The sequence below is a fragment of the Peromyscus leucopus genome, chromosome 9, assembly GCF_004664715.2.
Source record: "Peromyscus leucopus breed LL Stock chromosome 9, UCI_PerLeu_2.1, whole genome shotgun sequence".
Lineage (NCBI taxonomy): Eukaryota > Metazoa > Chordata > Mammalia > Rodentia > Cricetidae > Peromyscus > Peromyscus leucopus.
The window spans coordinates 63,664,162-63,680,958 of NC_051070.1; the positions used below are offsets into that span (position 1 = coordinate 63,664,162).

A 16,797-nucleotide genomic window follows, 5' to 3' on the forward strand; every position below is an offset into this window, starting at 1 on the left:
TAAGTCATTTGGGAGTTTTCTCTGCCCTCCAGGGTAGTAGCCACTCCTACCAAAGGAACCCAGGGCAGCCACTGATACCCATGCCTGGATTTTCCAGTTCATTGTACTTCAGAGGCACACTGGCATCTCAGGGCTGAGTCTGTGCCAAGCACTAGATTCTAAACTGCCTCTTCCTTAATTCCTGTGCCAGAAACACCCCCAGTTGGGTGAGTTCCTCTGCCCCATCGAAGTGATGACCATGTCTGGATGAAGTTAACACCATGTTCTTTATGATTTTTGATATGGGTGGCTGCATTTTTTTTAAATTGTGTTTTGAAGGAAGCGCCCCATAAGGTAAAGAAAAGATGCTAAGAAAGTCCTGTGGTGGGCAGAGCCCTGGTTCCATGTCCTTGCTGTCGGCCGTATGCTTGCACACACAGCAGCTGCTGGACAGGTGACTGGCCACTGCTGGCCACCTAAGCTAGGCAAAGGGACTGTGGGGTATGGTGTGTGTCCACAGACCTTGGCTCCCAGTCTGCCAGAGAACATTCCATCTCCCTGCCTTGGTCTGTCTTGAATGACTCTGGGGAGACAGTTGATTTAGGGTATGTGCTATTGGAATACTGTGGCTTTGTCTCAGACTACAAGAGCCCTTAAATCACTCCTACCCAGAGCTAGTCAGCTGTCCCTGATTGCATAACCGGGTACTCTGAGTGGGAGATAAAGAAGGACTACACCATGGATGTAGAAGTGGAGGCTGTGTGTGTGTGTGTGTGTGTGTGTGTGTGTGTGTGTGTGTGTGTGTTGCATTTGTATGTCTGTATGTCTCCATATCTATGTGCCCGTGGGTAAGTCTGTCTAGGTGCCTCTGTAGGGTACTGGAAGTATAATAGCTTTTAGCTGTTTCACTGACAGACCACTGTACTCATGTGCATTCCTTTCCTGAATCAAACCTTTATTGGGTAAGCGTCTCTGCCCCTTCCTCCAGTGGTCCACCATAAAACGTGTGACCGGATCTGATGGAGGTGTCCTGTCCCAGTGTGCTTTTCTTACAGTCCGGATAGTCACCTTCTTTGCCTAATTAAGACTGGAAGGCATTTAGCTCAAAGAGTTCCACAGCAGTCATAGTGGGAGCCCAGCAGCTTGTTTGGGGACAACAACAACAATTAGTCACTTGAAGAGAGTTTTCCTTCTCAGCTGCCCTGAGAGCACCACCTCAGGGGAACAGGTTTTGTTTTTGTTTTCATTTGTTTGTTTTGTTGGTTTCCTAAGGGTCTGGTTCCCTCCCCTTCTCTGTCTGTTTTCTGCTCATAAAGACAGTCCATGCCTTTCACTCTTCAATGACAGGCTGCTCTGAACTTTGTCACTGTCCCTTTTCAGTTTTCCTACTTGGAGAAGCTGCTTTTGGTTCATGGAGCCTGGAGCTACAACCGGGTGACCAAGTGCATCCTCTACTGTTTCTACAAGAATGTGGTCCTCTACATCATTGAGGTAAGGAGCATCCCTTCCCTTAAGGAGGCAGGCCTCTGCAGCGAACATCTTTAGACATTGACTCCATCTTAAGAAAGGGTTTGTTAATGGAAAATTAAAGATGCTATTGGATATTACTAAGCTCTGGGTCCTGCAGCCTTTTTTAAGCTGGCTGTACCACAAGGCTTGTAATAAGTAGCCAAGGCTAGCGCAGCCTTTCTTCTTCATCCAACCACTCATTCCTCCCGATCTTCCCATCCCTGCCCTGTGCTCCTCTTCTCTCCCACTAGCCTGTGTCAGTGGTGGCAGAGAATACTGCTGTCACTCTCTCCTTTATCTTGCTAAGGCAGAATGAGAACAGTGTGGTCATAAAATAGAGGTGCCCGTCTTTCTGGGAGACACTGACATTTTCCAGACAACCCATCCCATGTTTTTCTTTCCTTACACGAACAGGACCTGATTCCCTGCTGCGTTTGTCGTGGAATCTGCTGTTTCCTGATCATGCCCTCACTACCTCTGGGTTTGGGGGATGCTAAGGCGCGTGTGCCAAAGGTGGGAGTGAGTGGGGGCATCTAGTAGGAAACTGTTGATGAGGTCATTTCAAATGGCATATTGAGTTCATGTGCTACTGTCCTTGTCTTGGTTAGGTTTTTAATGCTGTGGTAAAACGCCGACCCAAAGCAACCTGGGGAGGAAAGGATTAGGTCAGGTTAGTTGTAGTCCATGGCTGAGAGAAGTCAGGGAAGGAACTCAAAACAGGAACCTGAAGGCAGGAACTGATGCAGAGGCCATCCAGAGGACTGATAACTGGCTTGTTCCCCATGGCTTGCTCTCTTCGTTTTCTTACACACCTCAAGACTACCTACCTGCCCACGGGTGGCATCACCCACAGTGAGTTGGGCCCTCCCTTACCAATCATCAATCAAGAAAATGCCCTGCAGACTTGCCCATAGGCCAATCTGATGGAGGCGTTTTCTCAAGTGAGGTCCCCTTTCCAAGATGACTACAGTGTGTGTCAAGTTGACAAAAACTAACCAGCACAGGCCTACCATTTCCCAAGATGATAATTCATTTATGAGAAAAACACATGCTTGCTAGGTAGAAGGTGAGGCCCCAGAAGTGGACGAGGTTTCTCATGTTTGCTGTTTGATGCTGGTCACGTGGCTCTTCCTTCCTGAGAACAGCCCTGCTCTAAAAGTGTGTCTTTGGGGCTCTCTTGACATACCAGATTGCCAGGCTGGGGAGGTGGTTCTGTGGTAGAGCACTTACTCACCATGTGCAAAGCCCTGGATTCAGTCCCCAGTACTAATACCAAATAATAATAACAACAATGAGAAACGGGGGTGGGGGTGAAGTTAAACTTGGCTACCATTAAAAAGACGATAAAAAGTTTTAGCCAGACAAAGTGGCACATGCCTGTAATCCCAGCACTTGATAGGTGGACGGGAGGGTGAGCATTTCATGGTCAGCCTCAGCTACTCAGCGAGTTCCAGATCAGCCTGGGCTACATGACATCTTGTCTCAAAGGGTGAGGAGGAAGAAGAGGTGGAGGAGAAGAAAGTGGTGGAAATCCATCTTTGGAGCAGTAGAAAACGATGTTGCCTCTGTTTGAAAATCGCGTTTTATTATGGTGTCATTTTCAACTCCTAGTGAAAATAATAACTAAGGAAGGAAGTGGCTTCCCAGTGCCCTCTCCTAAGTCCCCAGCTCGGGCAGGTGGCTTGCTCTGGTAGCAGTGATTAACCACTGCTCCTTCAGCCTGTTAACTCTTTCCTACTGAATCCTTCCGGTCCTGTGTACAGATGGATGCCACTTGTCGGGTAACCTCACTAGGACAGGGGTTTTTCCCAAGCTGTACAGGTTGTTTGCAGTGCATGGCTGCCCAGCCGAAGGCATCGGTGAGACACCAACAGCCTGTGCGTCTGTGTTCAAGCCCACCTGAAAACAGCATTTTGCTGGTTTGCATAAAGGGCAGTTTCCCGGCTGCTCTGTGTGCCCCAGAGTGTGGCTATCTCTGCATAGAAGATGGCTGGTCTAGTTGACTCAGTAGCTCCCAGTGTGCTGGGAGCACCCCTGATCCTTAAAAGAACCTCACAAGTGATCAGAAGAGACCTGGCTAACAGCCTGGCCTGTTCTCTCAACCCCAAGTCCTCTGTGTCGAAGGTCCTGCCTGCTTACAGTGAACAGCAAGTAGATACCTAGCAGGTCCTGAGGGTGTTTGTAGATATAATCACTATATAATTCAGGGTAGGGAGGTTCAGATCCATGTGGATGTTGGTGTTGCACATTTTGCTATCACTATCTCTTCTTCTTGCTCCAATTTTTACTGTTCCTTTTTGGAATTTAGAAATGTTCGTCCCTCACCAGCAAACTGCCAGCTTTTTTTTTTTTTTTTTTGGCACACATGATAGCAGTCACTCCTTAGTGTCACTTGGGGTCATAGATAATAGCATGGGCAACATAAAAGGAGCTGGGATCCTACAGATGATCCCAAGTTTCCCAGCATTCTGTCCCTATAGCTGTTGGCTTTATACAGCTTCTTTATAATCTGGCTTTCCTCACCACCAGCAGATGGCTGATAGTCTAGACTTCTTATCAAGACATTCTACATGGGGCTCCAAACCTTCCGCTTCCCAGAGCACCCCTCAGGGGCCCTTCTTAGTCATTTAAACCCACTATCTTGCTTTTGTCTCTCTCTCTTTTTTCTTTTTTCTTTTTTTTTGCTTCAAGTGGGCCAAAGCTCAGTAGAGCACCCTCTTAGTATGTCTGCAAAGAGCTGCCTGGAATGGGGCTCTGACAGTGCTGAATGAGCTCCTCAAATGACTGGTTGCAGCTCTGAATTGCTAAATGGTCTGCTGCAAAAGGCTCTTCCATACATTCCTCAGAAAGCTTTAAAAAATGTAAAAGCCTCCATAATTTGTGTCTCGGATTCTGGTTAGGATTTCTGGGAGGCTCTAATTTGGAAACCAAAAGAACAAAACTCTCGACTGTTTCTTGGTCAGAATAATGCCAGATTACTGCCCTGGCACCATGCACTCCAGATGTAACTTTTCAGTGGGGAGGTACCACTTGCATGCTGGTTTAGTATGTTTTGAACCACAGGATCAAAGATCATTACAGAAAGAATTTGCTCATTTGCAAAAAAAAAAAAAATTACAAAGATAAGGTTCTAATTAGTGATTTAAGTGAGAACAAACTAAGCATGTTACTTGTGTGTCTTCTGGTTTCCTTGTGACTCACAGAGGAGCCCCTGTAGTAGTAATGTGAACTCATCTCCAGTGCCCTCTGATACATGTAACTACCAGACATTTTAAAATGGAGTCTGAAAGCAAATTGGGTAACATGCACATGCACGCCCACTCTGTGGCCTGGCTTATTTTATGAGGACCATTATATTGTCTAGATTTCCAGTGAAAATTATGGCATGACAGGTCCTTCCTGCTTGGTATACATTCCATAAGAGTGGGGTTCCTACACAAGGAAAATGTGCATTATTCTGGATGCTGTATGGAATGCACACTGGAAGTTCCCACTGCTTACATGATATCTACCCTTACCTGTTTCTCTACAGTTACACATAGATTGTTTTTAAGATAAATGTCATCATGATATGGAGCATGATCTTCAATTCATATATCACTAGAATGGTCCCTGAGAACCATTGCCCACTGCTTCACATAGACCCTGGGTGTGTGTCCCTGAGAACCATTGCCCACTGCTTCACATAGACCCTGGGTATGCATCCCTGAGAACCATTGCCCACTGCTTCACATAGACCCTGGGTATGCATCCCTGAGAACCATTGCCCACTGCTTCACATAGACCCTGGGTATGCATCCCTGAGAACTATTGCCCACTCCTTCACATAGACCCTGGGTATGCATCCCTGAGAACCATTGCCCACTGCTTCACATAGACCCTGGGTATGTGTCCCTGAGAACCATTGCCCACTGCTTCACATAGACCCTGGGTATGCCGTCCCCCTGTGTGATCCCCTGCAGCCTGTTTAGTCTCTTCTGTATTGACTGAGCATCTGTGTCATCTCCAGTTTCATCTGTAAGAAGCCTTGTGGAACAGCAATGTTCGCGCTCCCGAGGCCATAGGTATTCCAATATGATGTTGGTCTAGTTCATCTGTTACATCGCACTGCCTTGAACAGGCCACGGGCTTGATGTGAGGACTTCTGTCTGCATAATGGATCCATTGTTGCCGACAGATCTACTAAGCATTCATTGAATGCAACACATAAAATCTTTTTAGGTGAAGTGGCTATTGTTGCAGCAATTTGAAAATAGGAACAAAATGGTGGCCTTGTGGCTCCTTTGAGGCCCCCACAGAACATAGCCATTGCCTCCGTTCCTTTGCTAGTGCTTCATTTTAGTAGTTTTCACCTTCATGGCTGTTGCACTTTCTTGGCTGTCTCTCTGGAAGCCAGGATGGCATTCCTGAAACATCTGCATGACCAGTTCCAGTGGCCAGCAGGATGGCTGGGGAAGAGGTGATCGGAAGCATTGGCAATGAGCTGCCAGGTACCCGGGACCCCAGTGACCCCTCTCCATCTATCTACCTGCCCCTGTGAGAGCTGGGGCCCATTCCCCACTGGCTTCATTTCCCACAGCATCTTCTTCCTTTGTTTTCTGCCAGTGCTGTTGAAGTATAGCTAAAATACTGCAAGATGTGCCCTCTTTAGTATGTCGTTCTACCAATTAGAACTGGATTTCTATTAGAAAAAAGTTCCGTTTTTGTCTGCCTCCCACAGGTAGTAAGAGTGTCACAAAGAGCCTTGGAGAAGGACAGGGTGGTGGCTGTGTAGTGATGTGAGTGTCCAGAGCTGTGCACTTTAAGAGAGCTAAAATGCTAGAGTTTGTGTTAGATCTACTTTAGCACAATTGAAATAAAGGCTAGAAAGTAGAAAGTAGAAAAGGTCTCAACACTTTGCCGCCTTAGCTACACTGAGGGAAATGCAGTATAAAGGCCGATTGTATGGAATTTTACATGGAGTTTTGTTTTGCATTAAACCAATTACACACTGAGTTTTGTAGCAGCAGCCAGATGGACTGTTCTCAAAAGGTAGAACTGGCTAGGGACTGGAAGATTCAAGCTCCATGCAGATGGGCTTCCTGGAACCAGCAGGAGAGGGGCATCCCTGTGCGCTGTGCATTGGGTTCCAGAATTGGAATGAAACAGTAAAGATCAGGAGAGATGGCTGGCCAAGATGTAGGAGTGCCAGAGGAATGTGAGCTAATAACCAGGCAGGGCTTCTGTTGCTTTAAGAAACTGAAAGTCCCTTTCTGTGTTTGCAACAGACAAAGTCTGTGGTTAAAGTGATTTCAGAAAAATTGCCCATCAATATGCAGGGCAGACAGCAAGTGGAGAATTTAGATGTCTTTTATACTGTTAAGTCTGGACCATAACTCATGACTCTTATATAACTGTCTCCTTGTGTGATTTATAAACGAAGACCAGAGATGGATTTTTTTTGAAAGAAAAAAAAAAACTCTTTGATTTTGATAATGAGAAGAACTTGCCTTAACTGTAAAAATTAGGGATAAAGAAGATAGGGAAGGGTGCTTGTAAAGTTTTGAAGTCCTGGTGTGTCATCTCTGTGGTATGTCCCAAGAGGGACTAACGGTTACCCAGTTGTTCAGTTTTCTAGATCAGACATAGCTTGACCGACCACTAGCAGCATTTTAAGCATTTTTGGGATGGTGCTCCCCCACCGCCTTCCTGAACCCCTGGGAAAAAATAGTTTTGAAACAGATTTTTTTAAGTCAGTACTCATTAAATTTAAGTAGATTAATAGAATCATTACTTGCATTTAGCTGATATTTCAGGAGATAATGACAGCGGCCTTTTGTAAGCTCTGATGTCATTTAGGAACGGTGTGCCACATTGTCTCAGAGATGAGACTGGTCTGGTATGGAGAACATCTGTGATGATGGCTATAATGTAGTGATTGTATGGGATTTGAAGTGTCAACTTAGGGTGATGGATATCGACATTTTGGCCTTCTTGGGGCCATTAAACGAGTACAGGAGAGGAGGCTCTAGGCATGCATTTGTCATGAAGGTCTGAAAATACTACTCCTGAATGAAAGAGGCTAGTGGGCATGAATGAAGCCCGAACTAACAGAATTTGGCTGATGGCCAGTGAAGCTCTATGACTGTCTCACAAGCTGAAAACAAGCAGATAAACAACAAACTCTCCTCCTTCCCACTCACTGTCCTCCCCATAGTCCAGAACACGAGGAAAGGCTTAGCAATGTCTCAGTTTCCGTGCTTCTCATTTAAAAAGTAAAGTGACTTACAATTACGTCTACATTGCTGTTTCTAATCCAAAACATCTCAGGATGTGAGTGCTTTGAATTTTTTTAACTTAAAAAGAAATATATATATTTATATATGTTGTTTCACAGCTTAGTGGCACACTGAGTAGAAGGCTTTAGGGTAAATTTTGGTTTGAATGTTCGAATCTGGGACTGGGGAGATGCCTCAATGGTTAAGAGCACTTACTGTCTTGCAGAGGACCCAGACTTGGTTTTCAGCACCTGTATGGCTGCTGACAACCACCTGTGACTCCAGTTTCAGGACATTCAACACCCTCTTCTGGCCTGTGCAGGCACTAGGCACATGCATGGTATGCATATATGTGTGCAGGAGAAAAACACTTATACACGTAAAATAAATCTGAAAACCATTAATGTTAGCATCTATAGAGAATAGCTGTCTTAAACAAACGACACAGAAGAATTTATCCAAATCAGGCCTGTTGATTCAGGCTTTGTAATTGCAGCTACTTGGAAGGCTGAGGCAGGAGGATTACAAATTCTTGTTTAGGTTTAATGAGACCTTGTTTCAAAATTAAGAAATGAAAAAAAAAAAAAAGAAATCAAGAATATAGTTAAGTGGTAGTGTGCCTACCCAGGATGCACAAGGCTCTAGGTTTGATCCCTGCCATACCACACACTCTCACACAGTCCATCCTGTGACCCAGCCTCTTGAAAATAGAACATAACTTAAAGATCGCTCTAATGTGTTTGGGGGATGGGGACATGATTCAGTAGGTGAAGTGGCTTACCGCACAAGAGTGGGGACCTGAGACCTTTTGGATCCACCCAAAACCATGATGTGGTGGCACATGTATGTAATCTCAGTGCAGGGGCTGGATCCCTGGGGCTGGCTGGCTAGACAGTCTAGCTGAAATGGTCAGCTCTTGGTTCAGTAAGAGATCTTGTCTCCGCAAAAGAAGGTGGTGAGTGATAAAGATACTTGACATTGACCTCTCACCTCCACATGTACAATGTGTGTGTGTGTATATGCAGTCATACTACATGTGCACACACGTGTATACACACACACACACACACACACACACACACAGTGTTCTGTTTTTAACACAAGAAATGTCACTGTGGGAAAAGACAAAATCCCTGATTAGCTAAGCTCTCTTGTTATCTGTGTGTCTGCCCTGGCAGAGGTGCCTTTATGTTTCTTGATATGTTCTGAGGTGGATGGGGAGCTGTGAGCTTACTGTGAACATGGTAACCAGCCAAAAGCACCAAAGACGGTCTACCTGTTGGCTTTTCCATCAGAGATGTGACCCCATGACTTGTACAGACTATGCATTCTCTACAGAAACCCTGCAGCCAGTGGAATGCTAAGATTAGGGGACTCAGGATAAACTCTACCATGTTCCTATCTGTGATTGGCAGGGGAGTGTAGCCTAGTGTCCTGGTGACTGTGTATCCAGGAGACTGCAGGCACAGATTTGGTGCCAACCTATCTTAAAAACATCCCACTTCATAGAGTCCATGAGTGCCTGGGTGGTTCCTATTTGGTGTTAATAATTGTTGAGCAATCAAAGTGTCAATGAGAAAACCGTTCAGAGGGGTTTCCTGTGGGGCAATGGGGAAACTACCTTGAAGTAGAAATATTCTGGTTTCCTTCTCTTGCCTCATTCTTCGAGTAAATGCTCTGGGCCCAGGGTCTGTGCTGTTAGAGTAGGATGGGGGTGCAGGAAAGGGGTTCTGCAGCCCCATACGATGAGCTGCCTGCTGGCTGGGCAAAGCAAGTGCTGGTGCTTCACAGGGGTAGTGGATTAGAGCTTCCGGGTCCCAGGGTGAAATGGGTTAAGATAGACAGATGGGTAGGAGCCATGCGCAGCTATGAATGGGCAAGAGGAGAGGGGCAGGTCGGTGTGCCAAGAGAGGCCAGCACCTGTCTTTCCCATTCATGCTCAGCATTCATTCCAGCTCAGATAGATGTCAGCGTTACAGGAGGCCTGGGGAAGGAACACAGGAGGTTTTGTATTTCAGTCAGAAGATGGCTGTGGAGGTAGTTAGCCATGTGCTGGGAATGTTCTCTGAGAGGCCAGTTGCTTGCTCGTGCATGGAGCTGGGAGTTTATTAGCACAAGGTGGAGAGGGAGTAGGGGCAGGCAGGAGGCAGGCCCAGTGGCAGAGAAACCGCCGTCCAGGCGTCCTCAGGGATTCCCTTGCAAGATTCGCAGTCGCTTTGAACTTTATAAAAATAGACTCTTACTGCCTTTTACGTGTGATGGTGTGAGCTTTTTTAATGATGTTTTTGCAGCTGTTTTATCTAAGAGGATCATTATAAATACCCAGCATTTAAAAAAAAACATATTTAGACATTGATGGGTTTAAAATTGAGAATTTGAAACTCTATAAAATGCTTAAATTTCCTTGGAATAATAAATTTTTAAAGTCCAAGTCTAAAAACATAGCTGAGTAAAGGACCTGTAGGGATAGGGGACCTTGAGAGGTCGGCCGTGGTTCCCACTTGGTGCCCAGTCCTTCCATGGCTGGCACTGGGTAGAAACAAAACCATGCCCCAGCAGTGTGGGATGGCTCACTCCACTCCCAAGTTAAAGACTCGTGAATTCCAACTCTCTCCTTCTTGTTGCACTGGTTATTTTTATTTTAGAAATTGGCTGTGACTTCTCTGAGGACAGGAACTCTGTCTTACTTCTGCCCCTGACCAAACAGACTGAACATGCTCAGTAGAGGCAGTCCTGTAAGCATCTGAGAGTTTGTTGTTGATGTTTTGTGGTTTGGGTTTTTGTTTTTTTTTTTTCAACTATCAGAGATTTCTAAGAGAGGTATATGTCTCCCTTTTTGATGGAATGGCTTTCCGATCTAACCTAAACCTTTCATGGCATCGTTTTCATACAAACACCTGTACCCCCCGAGAACCTGCAGTTTATATTAAATTTATCTAGCATTGTCTCTTGAGAGAATGATGAATCATTTTAATTGCACATCTTAAGCACATTCCCACCTCTTCCTAATTTTTATCTTGCCTAAAATTCTCAGGTTTTTAATCTTTGTAAAACTGACTTTACCAATTGGTCTTTTTTCCCCCCCTAGTGGTTTTTCTTACTATTTATAGTTCTTTTGTATTGTTCTCCTTTATGGTTTCTCTCTGTTTTTGCCACTAGAGTGGTGTTTCTCAAACTTCCTAATGCTGACACCCTTTAATACAGTTCCTTATGTTATGGTGACCCCCAACCATAAAATTATTTTCATTACTACTTCATAACTGTAATTTTGCTACTGTTATGAATCATGATGTAAAGATCTGATATGCAGATGGTCTTAGGTGACCCTTGTGAAAAGGTCATTCAACCCTCTAAGGGGTCATGACCCACAGGTTGAGAACCACTGCACTAGAGACTTACCTAAAATTTCCACTGTCTAATTTTTAAAATTGGTTCTGTTGGGCTGGGGAGGTGACTCAGCCAGGCGATTATAAAGACCTGAGTCTGGATCCTTGGTACATGCCTCATAGAGCCAGCTGTGAGGGCACTTGCCTGTAATCCCAGTTCTGGGGAGCTGGAGACATGAGGGTCACTGGAGCTTGCTGTCATTTTAGCTGAATCAGTGAGCTCCATCATCAGTGGAAGCTCGTAGTTGAAAGTTTTCCTGTGTCCCGGCCTACTGGTGGTTGGGACACATCTCTCCCACTCGCATCCCCCAAGTAAACACACAGAGATTTGTATTAATTATAACTTCTTGGCCATTAGCTCAGGCTTATTACTGACTGCCTCTTACACTTAAATTAACCCATAATTCTTATCTATGTTTAGCCATGTGCCTTGGTACCATTTCTCAGTTAGACATTCACCTCTTTCTTCCTCTGCAACTGGCTAGCGACTCCTGACTCAGCCTTCCTCTTCCCAGAATTCTCCTTGTCTGCTTATCCCACCTATACTTCCTGCCTGGCTACTGACCAATCAGCATTTTATTTATCAACCAATCAGAGCAACACACATTCACAGCATACAGAACGACATTCCACAGCAGAAGCTGTCTTAGAGAATAAGAGAGCAATTGAGGAAGACACTTAGCATCCACACTGACCTCCACACACACATGCACACTTACATATGTGCACACCACATGAACACATATACACTCCAAAATTCACTCAGATGGAGTCTGAGCACAGACGTATCAATCATGCCAGCCTGTTCATTTGGGCTCCTATGTATCTGAGTGGCACAATTCTCAGCAATTGGATTTCATTGGTATTTGGTGAGGAATGGTAGAACGTCCAAGTTCAGGAGTGGAGACTGTGTAGCAGGTAGTAGAAAAGCCTGTGACACAGAAAGAGCATGGCCTATGGCAGGAGTAGACCATCATGGCATGAGACCGTGTGAATGGCTGGTGCATCTAGAGTACTGTCGCCAAGTGGAAAAACCATCAACAGCATTTACTTGGCAGTTGTGCCCTGGTTTGTGAAGGGTCCTAAGCAGGAATCAGGCTCCTCTGCTCCCCTTTAGCTGTAGGCTTGTCACCCCAACTTGGGAGGGAGATGTGGCTTTTGGCCCATGTTTTAAAAAGCCCACTTAGGAGCAAGAGTTCAGTGGAACTGTTCGTGCTGGCGTGCTTGCTTTCTTGGTCCTAGTGTTGGGTTTTGCTGCCTTTCCCGTGGGTTCAAATGGCTTCTGTTACTTGCATCAAGTCAGGAAGCTCACCCCTCTGGTCTTTGTACTTTCGGTGGTAAATTATGTCTGCTGCATTCTGACCATCAACTCAGGCAGCCAGACTGCTTTCTGACTGATGTCCTGGGCTGCTTCATTGCCTTCTACCCCTCGAGTCTCGAGTCCTGATGGGCCAAGCACCCTTAAAGCAAACCCAGGCAGAGGAGTGATGGACAGGCTTTCCTGCCTTGGTTCTCAAGCCAGCGGGAGGCAATACCGATCCATCCTATTAAATGCTGTTTATACCTCCAGAGTCCGCCAGTAAAATATCGATTAAAATATTGGCCTCTCTTTGGCCTGGGGATTATAGGATGAAGTTTATTGCCGCTCTGTGAACAAGCCACATGTTGTTGTGGTAGGCTTTTTGTCGGCCCCTTGCCAATTCGAAAGTTGCCTTTTCATAACATGAGCTATTAACTAGAAGCTTTTACTCCTTGTTAGCCTCGCCGTAGATGTTTCTTTAATTCTTTTGAAGGTGTTTATTAGTATGGTATACCACTTTTTAAATAACGTATCATTTGCATGCACTAAAATTAACCCTTTTCAGTGTGCGGTTCTGAGTTTTACCAGATATACTTGAAGTCAGATACAGAATCCCCAGTTGCTTCAGATGTGTCCCAGGTGTCTTCGACGCCACTGCTCAGCTCTGCACCCAGACCCTAGAGTGCAGTGGTATGTTTTCTGACTCTGGTTCTGCCTTTGTCAGAAGGTCACGAGAATGGGATGCACATGCATGGCTCCTTCCACCTGGTTTAATGCACTGGGGATTCGCCCTTGCTGTCGTGAGCTTCAATAGTTCATTCTTTGTAACTTTTAATGTTTTTTTGGTTTTTTGTTTGTTTGTTTTTGTTTTTCGAGACAAGGTTTCTCTGTGTAGCTTTGCGCCTTTCCTGGAACTCACTCTGTAGCCCAGGCTGGCCTCGAACTCACAGAGATCTACCTGGCTCTGCCTCCCAGGTGCTGGGATTAAAGGCGTGCGCCACCACCGCCCGGCATAACTTTTAATTGTTAAGTACTATTCCGGTGCACAGATGTACCCCAGGTCATTTCATCTACTGAATGACATTTGGGCCACTTCAACGTTCTACAGTTAGGAGTAACTCCTGCCTTTTTACATTTTAGCATAAACTGGCTTTCATTTCGCTTGGTAAATACCTACTAATGGGCACACTGTATTATTTTCCCATTGAGAGTTATTTTGTGAACTTATCTGCCATCTGCCTATCTTCTTTGGTGAACTGTCTGTTCACATCTTTCACAGCACTGCAGATCTTTAGATAGTGTATTTGCTCAGTGAGCGAGTGCAGAGTCCTCCCTGCCCCCCACCCCCAAGAGCAGTCTGCTATGTGTGCTTACTAGTGGATTTTTCCGTTTAACCTTCCCAGAGAATTTGTTCTGTAAACCCAATTTGCATGTCTAGGCAAATTCCTACCCAACCTCCAGTCTCCAGCAACTGTCCAGTTGTATATCAAACTGAATAGAGTTTCATTTTCGTACCAAGCAGTAAAAAAACATGGTTCCTGTTCCCATCTGGCTTTTCTGTGTTGTTCCATGAGGGCAACGTCAAGCAGCAATTTTACCCAAAGGCCTCTGGTTCCACACCACAGAGGATCTGACCTGCTGGCGCCCTGGCCTCACTTTCTCATGGCTGGAGAGTTCTATTGATAGTTATCTAGCTCCTGCCCCAGGACCTGGGAGCCCAGGGCCAGGCATCACAGGACACCAGGGAATAGCACAGTTTTAAAGAAGGGTTTGAGTAAAGTTTGGGGAGAACAGCATGATGTGATAAGGGCGGTAAAAGACTGCCTTGGCGTGGCCCCCAGCCCATGTTTCCCCTTCCTATAAAGAAGAAGTGACAGGAGCCAGGGGCTGGACTTCTCCTTAGACCACCCTTACCTTGGCAGGTTTGCTAGTCATGGGATGACATTTTGTAGTCAGCACCTTGGGACACCGAGATTCCAGCTCCAGGCATGCAAACTTGGACTCAGCCCTACCACCACCTCATCCTTAGTAAATGGCGGTCATAGAAATTCACACATCAAAACATTTGAGAGGAGGAAGTGAGAGAATAGGAAAACCTTGGGCAAAGGTCAGTCACGTAGTAAACCCTCAAAGCGAACATGGGCATCGTTTTTAGAGATGTGATTTGGCAAGCACAACTGTAGTATTGCTGAGAACTTGTCGCTCTTCTGGTCTAGGTACCACCCTGCCCCTCGTGCAAATTTCTGTGCCCAAAACACTGTGATATAGTCACTGATCATCTGCTGGAAACCTGGAGGAGGAGGCGGGTCTCCTCTTAATACACCTTTAGAAAACTCTGCCCGAAGCACAACATTACTAGACATTCTGACACTAGGTCATCACCATGGCAAATAAACATGGCCACCTCTGCTAGATTGAGCTGCCCTGGTTCATGTCTGTGTTGCTAATAGCTGAGACACTAACAAACTAACAAACACAGGAATTCCCAATGGGCCCCTGCCTACAACCGAAAACTCATTTTTCTTATGTATCTATGTCCTCGCCCCTGCACTACCCCAGAGGTTTACAAATTCGATCTTCAGTCTGGATCCAGGCACCTCATCCTTTTGAGCTCCCTCAAGGGCAGGTAGATGAAAGGAGGAAGAGGATGTACTTGGTCCCTTGCACCTTCAGCCCCTCACACAGCCCCCAGCAGTCCTGTCAACCTGGATGGTAACATAAAGGAATCCACTTGAAAGCCATTCCACTGCTCTCAGAGTTTTGCTGGTGTCTTTCAAAGCCAAAGCATCTCGTGTGGACCCAAACCATGTGAGATCCAGGATGCACTGAGTCAAGATGTCTGCCGGAAGGCAGGGGACAAGACCAGCAGCTCCGGGGAACTACTGATGGGCTGAACATATACTTCCTATCTCTTAATTAAACTACTAATAAAAATAATGTTCCTGCTTCCAGATGGGCAAATTGCTATGTTAGTCTGCATCTCTGACCAGGGACGAGGTATGATTAATAAACCATATGATTAATCGATGGCTGATGATGGAGTTCTGTCTTGATAATTTCACAGTAAGTTAAAAGTATCATTAGAAACATGTGTAATCTACCCAACCTACGAGAAATACAGCTCAGCAGCACAACTAGAGAGTGCTGGTTGTTCATCCCAGATGACTATGGGCGTAACTAAGAGCTGTGGCCACCTTAGCTGTCCGGCACAAGATACTAGACCATACAGCGGTAGTCTGGGCAAGGGGCAACACTCAACATTCAACATAAGCCCCTCACAAATGCCTGTGGCACTGTAAGAACATAGAGACGTTGTGAGTCAAACCATCCCCAATCTAGAACAGTCATATAGGGTTAATGGGTCAGAAGTTCTGTCAGCCACATTGCCTCGCTGCTCTTAAATCCCTCAGTGTGTGCACATACAAACTTTACCTGCTTCGCAAGACCCACTCATAAGAACAAGCCAGTGAGTGGGTGTATCTAGGAACTCGTGTTTAACAGGAAGATGGAAAACCGACTTTCCAGAGTCCTGTTGCTGTTCTTTGGGCTGAGTACATTTACAATTTATGAAGCATAGGTGCACTTTGTATGTGGTGACTTTTTGGTGGGGGAATCTGCAAGAGAATTCTACCCCCAAAGCTAACTTACCCATATTCAGTTTGTAAAAAATGAAGCAAAAAGGAGGAGGAGGAGGAGGAGGAGGAGGAGGAGGAGGAGGAGGAGGAGGAGGTTTCTTTTTGTGCTGACTAACATGCTATAACCTAAACCTAGCAGGCCCATTGTCAAAGAATTGTCTAGACTCTCTCTGCATCCATGACCAAAGCTGTTTAACTCAATTTTAAGAAGCAGAAATGGAACAACCAACCTTCATCTTCAAGTTGTAAAAGCCGCTACTCAGAAGCCTTGTGTGAAGAACACATTAGTTTCAGATGCTGATTGTGGGGCAGTGACATTTACTGCACAACTGAAATAAAAGCCCCAGGTTTGCACCCCAAATAACGAAACTAACAGAACAGTACTGTGTGCCATGCCCACCCGTTGAGACACGGTCAACCTCAGAGAGGACACTGTCCGTGGAGTGTCCTTTCGAGCTTTCCATGTGCACCACATTCTTCAAGACCCAGGTCAAGTGCCTCAGCTTCCCCGGCGTCCACGCAGCCTCTTCTACCTATGACCTCTGCTTCTCTGACCTCCTTACACTCAGCGTGGTGAAACACACCACTTCTGTAAAGCATTCCCAAAGTGGTTTCTAATCCTTCTAACTAGACCATAAACTCCCTGGAGGGCCAGAACTGAGTCTCCTGCTTATCTCATCAACTGGCTTCAAGGCAATTGGGTGAGTGGCAATTGGAAAGTCGTATGTACT

General features: G+C 45.7%; 1 protein-coding gene across 7 annotated transcripts in view; it reads left to right on the forward strand.

Moving 5' to 3' along the window:
- Atp8a2 (ATPase phospholipid transporting 8A2) overlaps positions 1 to 16,797 on the forward strand; it is a 587,084-nt gene that overhangs the window by 368,846 nt on the left and 201,441 nt on the right. For all 7 annotated transcript variants that reach the window (XM_037208489.1, XM_037208491.1, XM_037208490.1 and 4 more), the window contains one exon: positions 1,360 to 1,470. In XM_037208489.1, the coding sequence (XP_037064384.1) occupies positions 1,360 to 1,470 (111 nt within the window). The remainder of the gene's footprint in view (positions 1 to 1,359; positions 1,471 to 16,797) is intronic.